At 44.2% G+C, this 22,108-nt stretch overlaps 1 protein-coding gene across 1 annotated transcript; it reads left to right on the top strand.

The window, feature by feature from the left end:
• The first annotated feature begins 45 nt into the window (after positions 1–45).
• Positions 46–12,615, top strand: METTL2A (methyltransferase 2A, methylcytidine). Its single transcript, XM_042886591.1, has 9 exons — positions 46–163; positions 1,788–1,879; positions 5,113–5,453; positions 6,798–6,847; positions 7,299–7,359; positions 8,174–8,313; positions 10,138–10,244; positions 10,451–10,516; positions 11,966–12,615. The coding sequence occupies exons 1-9, from the start codon at positions 72–74 to the stop codon at positions 12,115–12,117; spliced, it is 1,101 nt and encodes a 366-aa protein (XP_042742525.1). The 5' UTR covers positions 46–71; the 3' UTR covers positions 12,118–12,615.
• Positions 12,616–22,108: the final 9,493 nt, after the last annotated feature.

The following is a 22,108-nucleotide window of genomic DNA, read 5'->3' as shown; positions in this document are numbered from 1 at the left end:
CCTTCCCGCCCAGTCCCCTCTCGGGTCGGACTCGGGGCGGGACTTCCGCTTCCGTCGGCACCCTATCCGTCATGGCGGCGCCCAGCGAGGCGCCGGAGCGGCGGCAGCCCTTCGGGAGGCGCTTCCTCACCGACCCCGCCCGCCTCTTCCAGCATAACGCCTGGTGAGGGCGGTCGCGGCCTCCCCGTCCCCGCGGGGTCCTCTCGTTCGCTTCCCTGCCCGCCCCGTGGTGCCTCTCTGCGTTCCACAGGGCTTGGTGCGCTGTCCGCGGCCTGCGCTCCCCAAATATCGCTCCTTGCCGGCTCCTCTCCTCGGTTTAAGAATTGTTCTTACTTCTCTCTCCGCGCCTAGCGGTCGGGACAGCCGTGGGGGTGGGGCTGTGAGGGGGTGGGAGTGCCCAGAGATGGGTAGCGCTCATCCCTTTGGTCCTGAGCTTGGCTTGGTGGAGGCGGTCAGGATCGAGCAGGCGCCCTCCGTACGTCGGGATTCTCCTCATTGCTGCACTGCTTCGAGGCAATCGTTGCCCCATCCTTGGAGGCGTTCAAGGCCAGGTTGGATGGGGCCCTGGGCAGTCTGGTCTGGTATTAAATGTGGAGGTTGGTGGCCCTGCGTGTGGCTGGGGGTTGGAGATTCATGATCCTTGAGGTCCCTTCCAACCCTGGCCATTCTGCGATTCTGTTCTGTTGCTGTAGCTCTCAAAGGCTTACGACTCTTTAAGATCTGCATGCATGTGCAGCTAACGTATAAACTGAATGAAGATAAATTCACCCATTCACTGCCATGTGATGCTGTGAGGTCATGCCAGGTGTTAGGGTGGAGCAGGTGTTTGCATGGAGTAAGCTGTATTTTTCAGAGATATAGGTGCCCAAATTCTTGAATTTCCTGGGAACTGAAGGTATTTTGCACTTCTAAAGTAAATATATCTACCTCAGGTCTCTGGTTGCTGTGTACTGTTGAAAATTGGCTGTGCTTAAGCTGTAATAAAGTAATGTGTGCATGCATCAGCTTGTCATTCATTTTGGGACTTACTGAGTGTCCTCAATGGTATTTCCCTGCAGAAATTCCTAATAATCAGACACAAAACTTAAGGCTTTGTTTTGCTAATTAACATCAAAAGGCCAGTTCTTTCTGAGGCCAGAGTAGTTCTTGATCCTTGTATTCTGTTTTTCATTCACTTATTTTAAAGAAAAAAAAAAAAAGTCAGGTGAATCATCTTAATGACTGCACAACTTGGTATGCACGTTTAAGTTATTAATAGGTTCTTAATGCTTATTTTTTGTGTAATTGGATTTAATATAATCACCTTCCAAATAACCCTAGCTGCTCTTTTCTTTTAACCTGAAAATAAGAGTGTAATTTTTGAAGATGGTTAAATGAAATGCACATTTTGCTGACCTGCTTGAGTAAAAGTAGTTGCCTGCATGGGATCAGTGTTTTGTTCTCCATATGGGAAAGGCAGCTCCTCTCCAAAGAGGCCTATTTGTGCTGAGTGGTTTTGCTGTAAGGATTTAGTTCTCCTAAACTTAGCTGACCATCAAACAGGTTAAATGGTTAGAAAACAGATTTGGTGTCTCTTAGGATCCCTTCCTGTTTTGCCTTTTCAATGCTGCAAGTGCAGCTCGTTCAGAACTGGCAGCTGTCCTCCCGTCTGGTAACTGTTACACTGCTGGAGTTGGAGATGGCAGAAAAGCCCCACAGCTGTCCATTTGGAGAGCTATCAAAACTCTTCTTCTCTGTCCTTGCCTCACAACTCCCAGCTGAGAAGTTCGCTTTAATTTTTACAACAGGGATAATGTGGAATGGTCAGAAGAGCAGGAAGCCACTGCCAGGAGTAAAGTTCAAGAGAACAGCTCACAGCTATTGCCACAAGATAAACAAGGTACTTTTAGATGTTACTGTGATGTGTACGTCTTGACTTGTGTGCACAGCAGCAGAAGAGTCTGGTCAGAGTTATGTTTGCATCTTCATTTATTCATCTTTTCCTCCACTGTCTTCAGAATACATTATCTAGCACCTAGCAGGGGAAGAATGACAGAGGAGGAATCTTTCTGCCCTAAGTTTACCTTTGTGTGACTGTTCCACCTTCTGTCGAGGATCGTTCCACAGGAGTAAAGTGACTCCTTTGGTTGAGAGGAGTCATCTTGGCTTGAGATTCTTTGTTTATGTTGTGTACACTGAAGCACTTGTTACTGTTTCCTGTCAACAAACTTCTTTCAATACAGAGCAACAGCTTCAGTTAGTGTTTCACTGTTCAAAGCTTAACATACAACAGTTAATCTTTTGTTTGTTTGCATGCTGCAAGCACTTGCTCTTTTAAGAGGATCTACTAAAGTAGTATTGGTATACAGCTCTACCAAGTTCACAAACAGCACGGTAATGATTAATTATGAAGTGAAGGAAAATGATTTTATCCTGATTGGAGTGTTAATCGTCAGAAGTTACTTGGTAGTGAAGTTACTTGCTTGAAGCAGTTGTGGGGTTGGTTAATTTTGCATCTTTCTTCCATGCAGGTTAGATACATCAGGTCCTTCAGATGATGGTGAAATGATATCCTGATCTTCAGTATGAAAAGATGCTTGTTTAATGATAATCTTGTTATATTCTGCTGAGCTCTGGGATGGATCCACTCCTTTTGTTCACATTAAATTGACTGTGCCATCTGTAAGGCGATGCTGAACACTACTGGAGCTGTTCAGACACTTCCCATATAGCTTCCAGTTGTGTTCACAATAGCAAACTTAATTATACCAAGGAGCAGTCCTCCTCATTTCTTGGATTCCCAGAAGTATCCAGCTGTTTCTATTGTGATAACCATTGTGTTGAGTTCATTTTAAAATCTGGTTAACATTAAAGGGTGCTTTCTGTCATGCTTTGAGAACATATATACAAATATGAAATTGTGGAGAAATTTGATGTTAGAGCAGTTTGTCAGGTCTTTATGATGTATTTCCCAGGCTGAACAATGGGGGCCAGTCAAATTTTGATGGCTGCTATTCAGTAGGAAGCATGTGGAGACAATGGGAAGGCTGAAACATAGGGAAGTCAACTCAGCCAAACGTGCCTGAGGGGTCTGGTATTTTGAGAATCAGAAATGTCCAAGCAGGAGAACAAAGGTGGGCTATTGGTCATTATGGCTGCATTATTCTTTGGACGACTTGAGCTGTCAGAATTTATTCTGAAGGAGAGAAGTTCTGCGTGCTCTATAGAAGGTGTATCTGCTGTCTGGGAGCAGGGAAAGAAGAGGAAGCGTTGCTTGGTTTTCTTTTGAAGCTCCATAATTAGCCTCCGTGCGAATCAGAGAATCTGTAATTCTCTTCCTGACTTTTGAAAACAGTTTATTTTGTTTACAAGTCTTCTGCAATGTAAAAGGGTGAGTATGGGCTTGACTTTGGGGCCGTCCTTACACAACTGTGCAGAAAGGTCAGAAGTCCTTATCGAGTCTCTGGAGGAATCAGACTCGCATGCCAGTGTCCTTATGAGCTAATACTACAAAAAGGATCTTGAAGCAAATACGTTGCAAACTGTTCTGGTGTGAGTTGTGCAGGAATTCAGACTGAAATGTTAATATGGTCATTTTTAATCCTGTTTCTTGCATAATCAGCTGGACCTTGAGTTCTTGTATTTATTTTGCTACCGATCCTCAATTCCAGTGCTTTGCAAATGAACTTCAAATAAAGCTTCCACACATGTTAGGTGGAAGATAGCAGCTCTTCAATAGCATCCAACAGAATTTCACAATAATTTAACATAGGATGAGGAAAAAATCTGGGTAATCTGAAGTGACTGGCTTGGAATATTGCCACAGTTTCTGAGGTAAACATCCTGTTTTCATCAGAGCCTGTCACGGCATCTTCAGGGATCAGCAGGAGTCAGGACTTCATCTCTTTGTTAGCTGAAGGGGTTTCCAACCCCAGCAGCCTCGTGTATCCCTGCCTTGTGTATCCCTTCTCCCAAAGGAAGAAGTGACAGTTCAGGAGGGAGTGCACCAGAGACTGAATCAATAACCCTCATTCCTCTGTCATTAGTCCTCTGTCATTGACTGCCTTCTCTGCAAACAATAATCAGACCTGACCCCACTTACTTTGAGGTACAGTGAGATCATGACACAAACTTATGCTTTAGTCTACAGTTTTGTTCAGCTTGTTGTTTAAGGACAAGGCTGCTTAAAAGGAGAAAATGCTCATAGTCAAGGTGAAGAGATTATTTTTATAAATAGCTCTTTGTACTGCAGGGATAATTATATAGATGACTCTAATTTCGTTAGATCATGGCTTCATAAGTGTTCTGATTGTCTGTAATATTTATCTTGCTCCTGGATTGTATTTAGTAGGTGTGAAAATAATACTGCTCGCTGTTTGAAGTTAATTCTTACCCATTTTGGTCTATCCACCTTGGGTCTGTGCTGTTACTTTAGTGGAAGTGGTCACTTATTTGATTCCTCTCATTTGCTGTAATTTCACATGATGCTCTAACCTGCACAGAACCATGGTGGAAAAAAAAAGTGCTGCAGACTGGACTCCAAGAGTATTTGTTCAAAACATGATGTCCTGTAATCTTGGAGTGTTTGTAAATGCTAACTGGGCTTTATGCTGGGCCAGTAGAGTTGACCAAGTTTTGTGTTTCTCAGTCTGAAAATAGAAGTAACACGTCAGACTTCAGCTCCAGGCACTTGTCACAGAATTCCTTAGTAGATTTAAGTGTTTCACTTCGTGTCATCAGGCTCCAAATGAATTACTCCTTGAACTGAATAGGTTAGTGTTAGAAATGAAAGTAAAACATGGATATCTTCATTCCAGTCTACTTCAAATAGGGCTTTTCTGTTGCCAGCTTTCTTTAAATCCTTCATTTAAACCCTACCAAGACCCCTCCTTTTCTATCTCTTTTTGCTTTTTTTTTTTTTTCTTTAATTCCTAACAAAATGTCAGGAAGGAGGCAGGTTGAGAGTTCAGGTGAGAGGGTACAACTTAAATCAAGGTGATTTTCAGTCAATAATCATACTTAAAAGCAGATGATTACTGAGTAGATGTCTGCAGTGATCCCTGACTGTCTGAGCTGATTAAACTGACACCTTTCTGATTTGACTGCTGGTGATGTTTTTGTTTGTGTTTACAGAGGACTATGAGGTGAATGCTAAGAGATACTGGGATGACTTTTATAAGATCCATGAAAATGGCTTCTTCAAGGACAGGCACTGGCTGTTCACTGAATTTCCTGAGCTGGCACCAAATAGGAACCCGAGTCAAAATGAGGATTCTCTGTGTGAAGAGGTACCCAAAAATGAAGGGCTGGGAAACTGTGAAAATGGACATTGCACGGTAGAAACCAGAGCAGAGAATCAGTTAAACCTGATAAAAAGCAGGTCTAGATTCTGTGCAGAAGAGCTGGCTCCACAGAAGCTGAAACAAGGTGGTGAAGATTTCCCAGGATCTTCTGCTTCTTATCGTATATTAGAGGTAATAGCTATAAAACAATGGATCACACATTGAGTGGTGTCTTGTATGAATGTTTGTGTGACTGAGTGATGGATATAAAAATATGTATTGTGGCAAACACGTGAGTGGGAAGATCAGCTTACATCAGTAAAGAGAGAGGGCAGCTTAGAACTGCTGGGACTCTTGGTTTGGACTGTATACACAGAGCACAAGGACAAGTTTTCAAGTTTAAAATAAAAATTCTAATCTGATGTTGAAACAAGATTTTAAATGTCATCTTCTCTATAAGGGGTTGATTCTTTTATTTGTCTGTATAAATCTTGTATGGTTTTGATGTCTGTGCTGATTCTTTTTTGCCCTGGGAGGCATGAAATGGAATAATGAAACCAAGAATGTAGAGATGCTGTTTGTTCAGGACCTTATGTTCCATCTCATAACAGGAAATCTCAGATTAACATAGGGTATCATGCTTGTCCAGGTCAGATTTCTAGTTCTTACAAATATTAGTCCCCTTTGCTCATGAAGACCTGTTGCTCTGCCACCTATAGTTTGTTCAGTGTAGATATCACCGTTTTTGTTGAGTGCTCCTGTTCTGTGGAAACTCTGTCCTTCCAGGGAGAATTAGTATAGAGAGTTCTTCAGATCTACATTTAATCTGAGCCCTTGAGACTTCCTCAGACAAATGTTCTTGGGATGTGGTGGCTTTCCTGTCTTACCTGAATATTCTCACTGCCATATGTCACTCCGTGCCCTTTGTGTTTTTTTCTTCTCAGACTTTCAATTTTACTGATTTATGACATTATTTAGACGTAGAAGTATTCTAAACCCAGTTGTGTGAGACCTCAAATGGGTCTTCAGATGGGAGCAGGCATAAGAAGTAACAAGGTATAATCATTGTAGGCCTAATTTGTAACTTGAGGGAGAGCCATCTAGTGAGGGTAACTCTGAAACAACAGATTATAATTATAGCAAAGCAAACTTCTTTTTCTGTTGCTCTGATTTTCTGGGGAAGGGAATGTAACTAATCTATGCTTTTTTTCTAGTGCTTCAGTGACTCATACATACTGGTTGCTATGCTTGGGATGCTAGCAATAACCATTTGCAGAAGAGTAGCACTGTACAGTTTGTTAGTAAGACTTCTAGAACTGAACTGGTTTCCCACAGTGCTTGTATATGAGCCTGCTCCTCAGTGCTGAACATATTCAGATCTTGCAGTGATATTTGCAAATGGTCACTGCTGTGCTCATTTCTTACTTCTGAGATGCACTTTGTTTAGTGGCTGTAGAGAGTTGATTTGGAATCGGCTGCATGGGATGTGTTGAAGGAATAATTTTCATTCTGTGCACGTCTGCTTTGTTTGTGCAGGTTGGCTGTGGTGCTGGAAATACGGTTTTCCCAATTTTACAGACCAACAAGTAAGTAGTTCTCATGAAGTTTTTACCTGTGTGATAAAGCAGCCCCTGAGAAAGAATAGGAAAGCTGCTTATTTTCTTAGACAGCCTCGTGTTGAAAGGCCAGATGTAACTGAGAAATTATACGAGTCTTCAAATAATTGTGTTTTGAGCCTGGAAGTCTTTGGTCTTAAAATACAAACATACATGTCTCGTTCTAAAGCATTTTCATACAGGCTTTAGTATTTCTCCTTCTGAAGGAAAAGTAAGCAGTCAGTTCCATGTTAGAATAACTGAGACATAAAAGAGCAAAGTGATGAACCAGATTTTGCACAGCAGATAAGAGACAGACAGACTGAGACTAAAGGCTAGGATTTCAGACTCTCAATGTTGTTCTCTGTGTGTTTGAGACACTTCTGTAGTTCCTGTGCAACACCTTTCTATATGTGATGACAGTGTCCTTTATTTATTGCAGTGATCCAGGCCTTTTTGTTTATTGCTGTGACTTTTCCACAACAGCCGTGGATCTCGTCCAGGTAAACTCAACGGTGACTTATGAAGGTAGGAAGTACATGGTGCCAGTTGCACACTGACCTAAATATATCATGGCAGCCATCAGCTCTGTAGCTGTTTTGGCAGCTTGCTATTTTAGCTAGCCCTGGTGCTGACCCTTGTACTGGTAAATCAAGAAAAAGAGCCACCAAAGACTGTAGAAATGAGGGAAGCAAGAGTCCTCGCAACGTCCCATTGGCAGCAGACGAGTCAGCCAGATTTCCTTTCCCCTGTGGTTGGCAGCACTTTTTTTTTTTTTTAATGCAGTGGTCTTTTAGTTGAGTAACTGCTGAACCTTGAAAACATTTCAGGCTATTTTTTAACAGCAACTGAAGTTGTGTTTGATTTGTGCGTGTATTATTAGCACTGCAATACTGCAAGTGGTAGGAGTGCTTCTGCACAGACAGCTGAGGACAGGTACTGTGAAGCAAAAGGCTGGGATTTAGACAAAGGACAAATACTGCTAACAAAATTCGGGTCAGAACAGAGCTGGGAATGAGTCTGTGAAGTATCAAATGTAATCAGTGAGATTTCGTGAGATGGAATGAGGGGCACAGCAGCAGATCCAGCGTGTCATTGTATCCTCAAAGCTGATAAAAATACTTATAGGAATTACTACAATCCATAGCAACAGCTCTCAAAAATTAAATGACTTCTAGAAATCTACTTGTGATTTTGTAAGTGTAACTTTATGATGCTGGGTCTGTTGTTTGGGATATTGGAAGTCAACTTGGTTTTTGAAATGAAATGTAGACTACTAATGTCTGCTAATGCTGTAATATCTTCCCTTAAATACAGAGCAACGTGGAATATGATTCTTCTCGCTGCTTTGCATTTGTCCATGACCTCTGCAATGACCAAAGTCCCTTCCCAATGCCAGATGAAAGCCTTGACATTGTCATTCTCATCTTTGTCCTCTCAGCGATTCTCCCAGAGAAGTAAGTTAAAAATTCCTTCTGGGTTCAAAGAAAATACACACAGAACTGGAGGTCTTTATTAGGCAAACATAAAAAGAGCAGAGATGAAGAAAAAAACTTTAATTGTTGAAGCCTTGCTGATGCCAGGTGGGAAATACTTGTCATGCTGTTGTACCTTCTTCCATTTCATCCAGTTTAGCTAAGGCTTTTTAGTAATCTGTTGAAGTTATACCAACATAACCTACTTCAAAGACTTAAAATTCCCTGGTGCTCTCTCTCTAATCTTAATATGTCTCAAATTCTTCATCTCCACAGCTTTACTACTTCATCGATACAGTTTTACAGTCGTATCAAGGACTAAAACAGCCTGCATTACTGATGTATTTTGAAGGTTGCACCTCTGTTCTATGCACCAGCGAGCAATGTCAGGAATGTCAAGAAGACTCTTCTATTTCATTCACTTTTTGCCAAGTAATCCCATCCCAAAATTGAAAAAACAAACAAACAAACAAAAACCCTGAACTGACTGATAAATAACCTCACTGTACTCTTTAATGTTGCTGCATGAGATCTCCCTAGATCTTTAAGTTAAGGAGACTGGTAGCTTTCTACATAATGAATTATTTAGTTTCAGCACTTGCTTGATAATACAGTGATCTGCGTGCTGTGCCAATCCATATCTTTATGTAATCAGCAGATAAATAAGGAAATATTTAAGGATTTGACCAACTTTGTTATAAACATGGTGCAGAGAGACTGTTAGCTGTTAAATACCTGAATTATTGTTAGTATGAACTCTGCAAGAGCAGGAAAGAAAGAGAATCTTGTTAAATGAAACATGTCTACTTGCAGCAGAATATATAGATGTTTGGCAGGTAGTGATAGACAATGAATAATGGGAAAATACTCTTGAATGCTTAGCAATACTTGAAGATTAGGCTGATGGAGCTGAACCTGCAGTGGAATGTATGGAGAAACTAGTAGAGTCAGTGCAGAAGTTATCAGAAAGTTTTTGGGTGCTAATGTGTGTCACAGCTTTTCTAGTTACATGTAAAGCTTCAGAGTAGATTCCTTTACATCACGGAAAATTCAAGTTGGTTCTGTGACTGATCCAGTTTTCCATCAAGCTCTGCAAGTGGAATTTGCAGGTTCTTTGTTCTAGCAAATTCTGTTACAGGGTAGGTATAGTGTTGAAGTGCTGAATGGCTGTAGTTGTGGTCTTGCTGAGGTCACAGTTGCTCCTCTGTTCTGAACAGCAGCCACACCACGCAGTCAGCACTCATTTTTGGGAGGTACACTTCTGGACCTTTAGGTTCAGAGTGTAGATGAATTTCTCATACATGAGGTGGTGGGAAGGGAGGGTTCAGAAAACAGTTTATAAAAGTAGTGTGATCTTAGTGTGACAGTGTGCTGTGACCTAGCAGAATGGATCGACAGAGGCAAATAAATAACTTTAAAAATTCTTGTTCTCCCTTCCTTATTCCCTTTGGCTTTATTTTGCAGCTTTTTTTTTTCTTCAAATTCACTTTTTGTTTGTTTTACAGAAACCACCGGAGCTATTTTTGCAATTATTAAGAGAGAGCAATTAATCTGTGCTGTGTCAGGCTAAACTAAAGAAGGGGAGGAAAAAAAAAAGGCAGAATTGGCAACTATGATAAAAATGGTGGCCAGATAAAAGTCAACCCACCCCAGTCTGACAGAGCTCAGAAAATTTCAAATGTTGGTAGCTTGTATATGAAGATGTAATAGATGTGAAACTTCATGCTTTCTTTTGGGAAAGTAGGCTAAAGGAACAGGCTTGATTTTTGCAGACTGCTGAGTGCGGCCATTTTGTTCTTTCCTCAGGATGCAGCGTGTCATTAACAAACTGAGTCGCCTCCTGAAACCTGGAGGAGTGATTTTGTTACGAGATTATGGCCGGTACGACCTAGCCCAGCTTCGGTTCAAGAGAGGTATTTTCATTTCCCATGGGGAGCTTTTACAGCTCTCTAATAGATTATGCTTCTCTGGAGTAACGTCTGCCCTGTTTGGGAGGCAGCTCATTAATTCCCCTTAAGCACAGCGTGTGCTGGGAGGAGAAGTGCCTCTGTCTTTATATGCAGCAGTTGTTTGTTTTTAAATGATAGCTGGTAACTGTTTAAATCCCTCTTGCCCTCAGGTCAGTGTCTGTCTGCTAACTTCTATGTGAGAGGTGATGGCACCAGAGTCTATTTCTTCACCCAAGGTAGGAGGCTGGAAGACACATCCTCATCTCTTTTTGTCCCTGTGCACCCAAGTTTTGTTGCTAGCTCTTTCCAGCCAGTTTTTCTTGGAGCAGTGTGAAATGTGAAGTGTTTCCCAATCACACAGGGACCTCAGCCTGTCCGTTGCTGATGTGAATATGCACAGTGAATTCCTAAGTGGAAAATCTTTTGAAATTAAGACTGGTGTGCGTGCTACGCTGAGAGGAATGGAAGTGGAGACATTCTCTTGAGTCTTGTTACCTGAAGAGTAAGCAGTCAGGTGAACACAACTGGAGGGAACTTCTCTTAACTTTACTGTTTTCACACAATGGAACATGAGTAGCATGGTTCTATGTGGAGCTGGGGCTGGCTCCTTATTCCATCCAGTATTTAAAAGAAGGTTATAAACAGGAGGGGAATCAATTTTTTACTCAGGTAGGTAGTGATAGGACAAGGGGAAATGGTTATAAGCTTAAGGAGGGAGGGTTTAGATTGGGTGTCAGGGGGAAGTTCTTCACAGAGAGAGTTGTGAGGTGCTGGAACAAGCTGCCAGTCTGTTTTAGAGCACTGGCACAGCTGCAATGAACAGTTGTGTTCTCCACTGCACAAGTCTCGTTTGTCTCAACAAAATTAACGCTTGATGTATGTTTGGCAAATGCTTCCTTATGTCAATCATCTGATAAAAGAGCACAAGCTAGGACCTGCTAGCTCTTTTCTACAGGAGCTCCATATCAATCACATGCTCCCAAGCTGCAGTTGAATTGAATGCGCTCTGTGCTGCTCAGCAGGACTCAGACTGACTTTGCCCACGGCCACTGTGCTGGGGCACTGTGAAACTTATTTGCTTGGTCAGGAATACTTACCAATTTAAGTGTTGCAGCCTTGAGGGCTCTTAGTGCTTTGATTGGGCCCCAACTGGGTGTGTTTTTTTTAAGCATTTTTTTTTCCAAACATAACCATAATAAATCCAGTTCCCCTCCAGCCCATACAGCAAAGATCTTATTGCCACCATTTTAAAAGCGTACGTCTGATATCTGATCTGGTTCTTTGCTCTTGGAGACTCTGAAATCTCAATGGAGAGGGAGGGGAGGGGTAAGGAATGGATCTGTCCCTACTCACTAGAAGGTTTAATTGGTTTTAATTGGTTACTAGAGGCAATACCAATGTCTGAAACTGCTGTTGTTTTCATCAACTCTCTGTAACTCCAGTTGTCCTCATAATCCCTCTTTCCTTCTTTTGTAGAAGGTAAATTCAAAGGAAACTTATGAGACTGAAGTCTTATTTCCCCCATAAAACAGTAGTTGAGTCCTGTTTGATCTTTACATTTCCCTACCAGACAGAGAGCATGAGTTTCCTCTGGCCCATCTTTCAATTCTGTTTAGCCCTCAGCACGAACAGATAACAGTTAAATGAAAGCTGTAGCATCCTTCTCTTCTTCTCTCTGCTTCCAGATGAATTAGATGATCTCTTCACAAGAGCTGGCCTGCAGAAAATACAGAATCTGGTTGATCGTCGACTGCAAGTGAACCGTGGGAAGCAAATGACAATGTATCGAGTTTGGATCCAGTGCAAATACCAAAAGCCTGCTGCCCCTCAGCTGTGAGGAAGCAGGGTCAGATTTTATCCTCTTGGTGGCCGTGTGCAGTCTCGCCCTGGTGAGATTCTTTGTTGAGGAAGTCAGCGTGCACAGAACCTCAGTGCCTTGTATAGCACCTAGCATCACTTCAAATGAGTTTTGCTAAGGACGGATGGTCCAGGGGGAGACCAAACAGTATTTAAGATGTCTTGCTACTGGGCTGGATTTTTAAAGTTTATAGTTTTTAACAACGTGAGAAAGTCATGCTAAGAGCAGCTGAGCAAGTTGAGTAGCAAGCCTCTCTTCCTGTGGACTTCTGCATGAAACAAGATCTTCAACCTTGTCTCTGTGTTGTGTACTCTTGTTCTTTTGTTCCCAAGGCACAGTTGGTAAATCAGATTTCCTTTGCAGCTGGTTATTAGGTACAATATGGATCCTTTTGTCAACTTATCTCATGCAGTTCTCTTCCAGTTCTTCAGATTTGTGCAGATCCACCAGTTAAAATACATTTATTGAGGACATGAACTGAGAGCATGCTTGTTTCTCTGTGCCACTTTCCTGGTGGGCAGATAACCTGTGAAGAACGCAGATTATTGCTCTTCCTGTCTTTGAGATTGTTTGTAGAGGAAGCTAGCACACTGTAGCTCAGGTGCTGCGAATTCACATCGGATAGAGTTCAACCTTTCAGAAATGGGAGGTTGATGCCATTTTTGAAGCACCTCCAGAGTGCAGAGAGACAAAAGCAGCTTGTGGGACCAGAGTTTGCTCAGAATCCATTACCTGCTTTTTCTGCCTGAACAGTCAAGAAGTGTTCTTGCTTGTGACCTGGTTCTGCAGCCAGCTGCACTGCCCTGTCATAGTGATGTGCTCAACCAAAGAAGGCAAGGCACTTGTCTTTGATAAGAAATCTGAAGAATGTCTACCAACGTTTGATTTCTTAAAGGAAACCAAGTGTGGCTTTCTGAAGGTATTACCCCACTTGGCAGCTAACAACTTTTATTCCATTTGGTTTATTTGGTTACTTTTAGGATGTGGGACAATGGATGTTAGAATAAATTCTGAGGTAACGTTTTTCATTGCTGGTTTGAGCAATAGAAATGAAGCTTCCACAGAAACTCACATGCCTGTAGGCACTTGATCTGAAGGATTTCAGACACTGTTGGGTAACTACTGATTTTTTATTTTTTTTTTCCTTGAAGAAACAATGCTTACTAAGTGTGCACCATCAGCTGCAGAGCACTTTGTGCTGTGCATAGCATGCAGATTTTGTTATCTGGACACTAGTATTAATAGTTTACAGTTGCCTAAGAATAACTGTCGACTGTAAGGACACATAGATGATGAAATAAGTGCTCTCTTGAGATGGAGGAGAGAGTAAAAAGCTGACGAAATGCCATTGCTGTATTTGGAGGGTCTGCAGGAGTTTTCCAGGAGCATCCTTTTGTGAAGGCTTGGAAGGGGCATGCTCTTTGCTAGGCATGTGGTAGCACAATGGGTTCATAACTTCCACATCCCTGTGTCACCCCACAGTGAATAGTTTGTCTTCTAATGCAGGCTTCCTGGGTCAGGCCATTTCAGCCTTTGCTGTGGAATCAAAGAGTAGGGAAGAGAATTCTTGTTCAATTGGTTATAGTATATGTTATGTGAAGGATTCTCTTCCCGGTTATTTTTTTTTTTTCTAAAATGCTGGCAGACTTTCCAGCATTTCCAAATGACATAAAAAATGAGGCTTGAAGCAGTTGTTTTTTTTGGGGGGGGGAGGGGGGGAGGGGAAAACATAAAATGGTTTTGCTTCACAGCAATTTTGTGGCCTTTTATGCTTCTCCATTTCCTGCCTTTTTTAGTAGAGGAAACTCAAAAATCATACCTTGCTACTGTCCTGCCCTTGATGGATCTTCAGTAGGGTTCAGGAGTCAAAGCATGAATATAGCAGTGCTTGGGAGGAATTCCTTAACTCTCCAAATCTTGCCTGTAAGCCTACGGGCTTGAAATGCTGAAAGAAACAATATTAAAGGCAAGAGAAAATGCCAATGAGATTCTGGATTCCCCTTCCATCCCTTCCACTTGCCTCTAACATATTTATCTTCTGTTGGCCACGTGTTTGACCCAACCCAGGAGTTGTGCAGCCACTGTTACGTTTTTGTGCTAGGCCTACAAAGTCTGGTCCCCAGCAAGGCTGGGAACTCAAAGTCTAAGCAAACTGCTTTTCAAGGCCCCCAGGAACTGAGCAATTTCATGTCTCCTCATTTTATTCAGGCAAAGAATCAGGCTTAGCAAAAGAAGTGCAGTGAGGGTTTGACATGATGTGATTCATGTAACCAGCTCTGTTGCTTGCTGCGAAACACTTCTGCATGTTACTGGTGCCTTGAGCAGTTCCCTGAGGTGCTTTCCCTCTTGGTCCCTGGAGGGGAGGCCACCTCCTGGGGTTGCTTTAACCCCCTGGAGGAAAAATTGGGGTAAACAAGCAGCTTAATTAATGTGAATTAAAGCAGTTCGAAAAATGCCTTATTAATTATCCAGGGGCTTATATGCAGCACAGGAAAATATGTTTTTAATTATGAACAGGATTTATTTAAAGTTGACGGACTCCCCTTTAAGTTGAAACTCCTGAAAGGGAAGAAATGAAGACCAGCAATTTATTTCTTTCTACTTTGAAGGCTACATCCCTGTTGTCTGCCTGGTTTTGACTTGGGCTTCATGCAAAAACTTGCAGCCCTGTCAGCCTGCAGCCATTCAAGTAGCTCTGCACCTTTCTCAACGTTCTTCATTCTGCTGTAATATTTAAGCAGTCATTGAACACAAACCACGCTGGGCCAACAGGCTTCTGCTTTCAGTCCTTATGGTGCTGTTCAGAGAGCAGCAAGTTAATGGCCTTGAGTTGAGCCAGGCCTCCTACAGACAGATGCCATCTGAGCTTCATGTATGAATGTCTGTCAACTCCCATTCTCTCTGTAGCTGCTACACTCCTGCAACTCCAGGCCTTGCCTCCCACACCACTCTGCTCAGGTACCTTGGTCCTGACTTGCAGCAGCTTCTGCCATTCCCACTTTGAGCCTGCTGAGCAGGCTGGGTTGCACAATGTGTTTCTAGCGCATGCAAAGATTTTTTGTGTTTACTTTCACTACATTTCACTGGTTGTATTTTTTTTTTTTTTTTTTAATCTTCTAAGCAGTGTGACATTAATTTTAAAGCAATTCTGAACACATCTGCTCAAGTTTTGTTCCCAGTGCTCCAGCCTTGTGGTCTGTAGCTGACAGGCATTGCCAGCATAGCTTGTCAAACCTCCCAGGCAGAAGAGATGATTTCATTGCTCTTCAGAGGCGCTGCCCCTGTGATTCTGGAGCCAGACATTGTTGTACTTCAGAAAATCTGGTCCTGGCTCTTGCCAGAGGATGGTGGGTTTCATTGGATGTTTGTAGATTGTTTTGGCTGGAAGGGAATCTTATCATCACCGATTCTGACCCTTTGCATAGCGCTTTCGTGTAGGGATTGTGGCGTTGCGCCCACGACTTGGGCTGAGCCTGAACAAATCCTTCAGAAGGGCTTTCAATCCAGCTGCGATGTTGAGGGTTCCAGCAAATAGCAAGGAACACTCTGCCTCCTCGGGTATGCGTTTCCTCCCACAGCATCCAGATTTCACAGGTGAGCTCTGGAAGCTGGGGGGCAGAAGGGGAGCAAGACAAAGAGAGCAGGAATCTGAGAGTGCTTCTGATATCCTCACTTCAAAAATAAATACGCTGCAAATTCCAGTGAACGTTAGAGCTTCCCTGACAGCACAGGGATGCAGGAGACAGCAGTCACCCTTAAGGATTTTTATGGCTACAACAAGTAATCACCAAATGCTTCTGAAGCAGGCACAATCATCTTCCAAATGCTTTGGCTCCGCCATCTCAGGTTATGTCACCACCATTTCTGGTTGTGTAGTTACTTGCAGAGCTTCAGGATAAATGAAACCTGATTGTTTTCAATGAAAGAGGTGTGAGTAGAATTAACCTCTGTGCATGCCTGTGGCTTCTGTCACTGCGTCGTAACCAAAGCTGAGTGAGCTTTCTTTCTGTTGTCGGCGTTGGGAAGAGCCTTTGGCTGCTTTGCAGTGATTCCCTACAGGAATCACAGAACCAAACAACTGTTTTTCCTGAGCACAAATGAGATACGCACAGGTTCTAGTGCCTGGAAGTGAGATTGCTGATGGAGACGAGGCAGCAGGGTCACCTTGAGTGATTTGGTGAGCATCCCTCCATCTCTGTAAAGATGGATGTAGGGAAACTGAGTCATGCAGGGATGGAAAGAGATCTCTTCTTTGTTCTTGTCAGCCAACTGGACCTTATTAGTCAGTCTGAGCAGTGCAACTGCTTTTGATTTGGTGCCATGGTACAGAAAAATAATTCCAGAAGAGAATAAGCATGTTTAGGTACTGGGAGAATGTGTTGAATGCACAGGATCACTTTTGCAGTTGCAGCTATTCATCCTCCCAGACAGGGGTGTGTGCTTGGCACACATCTTTTTTTACAGCTATCTGTAGGGTTCTCACTTAGTGATGTTGTCACATACGCTTTCAGGGCATGATAGAAATTATTAGAAGTGCAGGGAGGAGGGATGAGTTTTTGGAGGAGGCTCCTGTGAAGCATGGTGCTCTAAAGGGAAAGGAATTGTCAATTCTGTGCTTAATCAGCAAAGCTCTGAAGTTTGTCCTCAACTCCTGCTGAAGGCAGTTAAGTTCCTGCGCTTAACTGCCTTGCAGAATGGGAGCTTGTGTTGCAGAGAAAGTGGGACACACGGCAGGAAATTATCTGTGCAGGCAACAGCAGTGCTAATTTGAATCAAGTGAAATACAGCTACCTTTGTTATGGAGAGCGCGAGCCCAGAAGTGAGGGGTGTGATTGGAGATGTCATCCCTCAGAAGGCTTTTGCTTTTGAAAATATGGGTTTTGACCCCTACACAGATGTGACAACAGTTGGATGAGTGGGACCTGGTTGTGGTTGGAAAGCAGCAATGGCAGAGATTGCTAGCGCGTGCCTGGAGCTGCCAGCCTGTTGGCTCATGGTGCTTCCAGGAAGAAAGAACAGCCTAGTGAGATTTGGACCCTGCTACCCTGACTCATTCAATACAGAAGCCCCAGAGTCTTCACTGCAAGCAGCAGCATGGAGCATGTGAGCAGCAGCTTGATTTGGGGGAGGAGAGCTAGCATGATTGCTGTATTCAGGTTGTTTTGATGTTTCGTAGTCCGAAGGACTCTTGTAGCTCTCAGGTTTTCAGTTTATTTGGGGGCTGAGGAGTACTGGGGCCAATTTGAAGCCAAACCTTTGGCTTGTGAAATGCTCTTTCAGCTGATGTGGAACGGAAAGCTGCTGTTTGCAGTCCTGGGTCGTGGGGGCCAGGCTCACACCCCTGTGCATGAGGCATACCAGGGCATCTTCTGCACAGCTGGAGGTGGAGAAGGTGCCACCCTTCTCTGGGGTTATTGGATGGGTTTCCTCATTTAGAGGAAAAAATGGCTGATCTCCCCTCAGACTGCTGCTTTATCCAAGCACCAGGCACTGCTCTTGGTCCCCCTCCTCAAGACAGATCCACCTAGGCAGATGCACTTCACTACTTTAATTACACAGCTGTACATTTTTCCTGTATTCATCACCAAGGGTGGACGTGAAGAAGTCGATCGAGGTTGCATGGAAGACTAAATCTAACTCTTCCTTAACTTCTGTAGTGACTTCTTCCCTACTGAGACAACCCTCGTTGTGAAGGTTGGTGTGTATTTACGCATAGAGGCTGAATATACTGCCAAAAATATGCATGCAGTAACTCCAGCTTTACAATGGGATGTTGATTTAATTTTCCTCTTACACAAATCTGAGAGCAGTTTGTTTAATAGAGGCTTTCACAAAGCCCTGTAAGGTAGGGTGTTATTATGCCTGTTTTAAACAGGAGGAAGAGAAGCAGAGGACGAATCCTGCAGAGAATAATATTCTCTTGTATTCTAGGAAGTAGTAGTGAATGAGGACGGGGAAAGGTTTGCTGCACATAGAGGAAAATCACACCATTTCTGGAGCGTGCAGAACAAACAATGGATTTCACTGATGCCATGTGCTTTGGGGAAGTGAACGAGATCACGGAGGTATTCGTATCCTACCTGTGAGTTTTGGCTGGGGTGCTTCCTCCAGGCAGGCAGGACACGCGCTGCCTTGGCTCAGGCACTGCTCTGAGGTTGTGCTCTGCTTGCTGCAAGCATGGAGATTGTGTGAGCTGGATGCTTTCCTACTGGGTTCGGGTATCAGAGCCTCCCTAATGGGATACCTGAAGGTGTAGACAGAGGGAGGGGCAGGAAAAACCTCCTAGATAAACTCCATTGTGTGGGAGGGCGGAGGCTCCCAATGGCCTCAGGAAGGAGTCAGGTGATGGCATGTTATCTTGGAGCAGCTTTCTCCCCGTCTAATGAAATGAGAAGAGACCCTTTTAACTTTCCTAGCGAGGGAAGGGCTGTGCTGGAGCCTTACTACATACTAGAGAATCCACACAGGGGTGAGCTGTTTTGAATGCCCTGTGTCTGATAAACTCTCCAGTTGCAGCGCGGTAGGACAGCCTGCTCTGCAGGCAGGGCTTGGCCTCTTCTGGATGTGATGCCTCGAGGTGAGATCATCCCCCAGTGCTAAATCCATAAGAAACCTGTTGAGTGAACTGATTTTGTTTTTTTCCATCTCAACAGCTGTAAAATTTCCAGATTTGAGATCACCGATGACAGCTTTCATGCTTTAAAGGTTGAGGCAATTTGGTGCTTTCCTCGGGTCCTGGATTCCTGCTATCGCAGAGGGATCTCAGCTCTCCTTTTTCTGTGTGCTATGTTATGTCAGTGCATTCCTACACCTCACGGCTGTACAGAAACACGAGGAAAAATGCAGTTAGAATCTTTTACAAGCCTGGAAAGCAAAGGCAAAGCACTGATAACACGCACACACACACACACACACACAAAAAAAAAAAAAGATAACAACCTTCAGATATTTTATCTTCAAAATTCATGACAAAGAACTTGTTAGACGCTGCATTGCCTTATCTCTTAAATCTCAGCACATTTTTGCCAAATCTAACGTTGGTTCAGAGCACAGCGGCGCTGTAAAGGTTTTGCTCTCCTTTTTGCTAAGCACAGTGCTGGCTGGAGGAAGCTCCAGTTGAATTCAGTGACAAAATGGCTGCGGCAGCCGAGTAGTTCTTCCAAACCGTGATAGAAGCGTAACGTGCCAAAGATATTGCTGACATCCAGGGAGAGAAAACGGGAGTGCTGCCACGGGGGGATGCAGCGGGAAGCTTTGCTGCTGGCTGATGGCAGACCTGGAGAGCAGGATGCTGTATGGAGGGATCTGGCACAGATGAGGGTGTAGGAGGGCTGGCTTGCCCCCACGGATGAGATAATATTTGGTCAGCCCTGTACGTCCTGCATTGCTCATAGCCACCCTGCCCGCCAGCTTTCAAAGCAGCTCCTCTAAAAGGACCGGTGTGTCGGAGCTGCAGCATCTCACGTGGAAATGGGGGAAAAGTGAGGAGTGTTTGTGTGCCGTGCAGGTTTACTGCGTGAAGAATGGAAGGTTTATTGCATGAGGATTCTTAGAGATCCAAATACTCCAAATCCTCTGAATACTGCGGCTTGAAATAACCAGGCTTCATTTTCCAATTGTTTTATTATGTTTATATGTTCTTAAAAGTAGTATCTTCATATTTGATGCTAGAGCTTCAGATTGAATTGAATATTTTCTTATACGACGTTTAAATTCTTCCACATCCCAACCACTTTGAATCACCAAACCTTTCCCTGCTCAAACAAAGTCACAAACAGCTTTTCCATGCAAGGACATCTCATTACATTCAGTTTTTCTTCTTTAGGAAACAGATTTTTGTTTAGAAAACAAAAAACAAACAAACAAACCACCATCAGACTCTGCTGAGTCTGAATCTGAGGTATTAAGTCCTATGGGAAAGAATGCCATAACCAAGACCCAAGCTGAACTGTGTCTTATCATCAACAAATCCATTTTTACATTGGAGCCCATTGCTGTGCCAGGGCACACAGGCTTGTGCAATAAGAAAGGAAACGCTGCATGGGGAATGGTGCACCTCTGCTCCGAGTGGTGCTGTGATGGAATACAGCAGGAAAACTTCCAGGATCTGTGACTTAGAGGCTCTGATGGGGAAAAGTCCCATCGCTGGCCTCTTGCAGAAGCTAACTGGTGAGCTCGTCTGTCCCCCATACCTACCAGGCGCTTTGCTGACAGCACACGATGCTCTTAGAGGAAATCTCCAGAATTTCTGCCCACGGCCATAAATGTGGTTACCTGTTGATTCCTTTCCCCTCAACAGCACAGAAAGGCGAGCTGCCTCATCCTATGGGAGCTGGTTTGGTGTCTTGGAAAGGAGCTGTGGCTGCAGATGTTACATGGAAGATAATCTGGGGAGGACAGCATTTGGCTTTGCAGCAGAGATGGGGCTCTACGATGCATATCCCAACCCTTTTGGCAAGGCACAGGAGGATGGTGTAACCTCAGCTTATTGCTGAAGTAACCACCCACGGCTCCGACTGTGTTGGAGAAAACGTTTGTGATTGAAATATGTGCTCCAGGTATCCAGGAGCCTTCAGCCTCTCAGGGTCCCCACCAAAATGACCCCCAGCTCCTCCAGCACACAAAGATGAGGCACAGAGCGGTGGATTCAGCAGTGCAGCATCTGGGTTCCTGTTCAGTGCTCTGAGATCACAAACTGCCCCGTTCAAAGCTCAGCCCGTAGGTGCAGCCATGAGTGCTGGGATCCCTTCATGGGTCCAACAGCCCCCCAAAGCATCTCCTGCCTCCACCCAAAATCAAATGAAAACAAATGAAATGTATTCATCCTTTTGAACCATGCTAACTGCAAGTGGTACTAATTAGCGCTCCCCTAAATGGCTGTGATTAGTTTAGCAACTAGTTTAGAATATTTACCCTAAAATGTCTCCTCTTTTCTGGGGGGGGAGGAAGGAGGGAAAGCAGGTCGTTTATTTATTTCTTTAACAAATTCCTACTGCTGGCCATGCTGAAAACGTGAATCACGCAGTAGGAGCTGAAGCTGGAGTGGCTCTTCTACAGAAAAAAGAAAAAAAAAAAAAAGCAGATTAAAGTACAGGAAACCCAGCTCGTGAGATGAGGCAGGCGCCTCGGAAAGCCATTTGCAACACAAAGTTAACGAATAACGCTGGGCTCGGAGCACGATAAATGAACGAGTGCAAAATAACAGAGCTTCCCCCCCATGGTGCTGAAGGAACGGTGGTTGCAACCCCCCCCCCCCCCCCCCCACCCCGAGGGCTGAAGCTCAGCAGTTCCCCTTCACCCCCCTCCCGCTGTCGGATGGGCTTTGCTTTGGGTGCTCGGTTTTGGGCTCTGACACCCCAACCCAGTGCAGATCCCATCACTGATCCGCGCCTGCCTCCCCTCGGACAGGCCTGGCCACTTCCCGACGTGCTGCTTTTTTTTGGTCAATCCTCTTCCTTCTCGCTCGCTTTTCAGAAAGCTGATTCAGCCTTGCAGGCGAGCAGGTTGCACCGGCAGCCAAAGGGGCGACCGCGCTGCCACACCGCCTCTGGAAGAGCTTTTTGCATTTTGATTCTCTTCTTTCTCGTCTTCTCCCCCCCCCCCCCCCTTTTATTTTATTTATTTATTTATTTATTTTTTCCAATCGCATCGTCTTGGCCTTAGAAAGGAAGCAGCGAGCGCAGAACCGCCGGGCTGTGTCTGATGGCTCCGTCAGCCCCAAGGAAAGGGATGCGAGGGGCAGCCTGGATCCTGGGGGGGGGCTGCATTTAGGATTACATCACGATCCTGGGAGGCTGCGGGGGTGATGAAGGGGGGAAGGCAGGGCCGGGGGGCAGCGGCATGCCTTCAGCCCAGGGGATGGAGCTGCTCCTGGGAGCAGGGTCACTGCTTGACTGGGGAGGATGGGGACATACCCTCACAGACCCCCCCCCCCCCCCCAAATCTCTCTAAGGACACCCTTGGGAGGAGG

Source organism: Lagopus leucura, unplaced genomic scaffold (assembly GCF_019238085.1).
Source record: "Lagopus leucura isolate 7727_CA_CO unplaced genomic scaffold, USGS_WTPT01 Super-Scaffold_100059, whole genome shotgun sequence".
NCBI classification, from domain to species: Eukaryota; Metazoa; Chordata; class Aves; order Galliformes; family Phasianidae; genus Lagopus; species Lagopus leucura.
Note: the sequence above shows the minus strand (reverse complement) of the source record. Positions and strands in the feature narration are given on the sequence as shown.

Coding starts and splice junctions, on each gene's coding strand:
- METTL2A (XM_042886591.1), top strand. CDS start 72: ATGGCGGCGCCCAGCGAGGCGCCGGAGCGGCGGCAGCCCTTCGGGAGG. Junction 164..1,787: donor CTCTTCCAGCATAACGCCTG/GTGAGGGCGGTC, acceptor TTTTTACAACAG/GGATAATGTGGAATGGTCAG. Junction 10,245..10,450: donor CCAGCTTCGGTTCAAGAGAG/GTATTTTCATTT, acceptor TCTTGCCCTCAG/GTCAGTGTCTGTCTGCTAAC.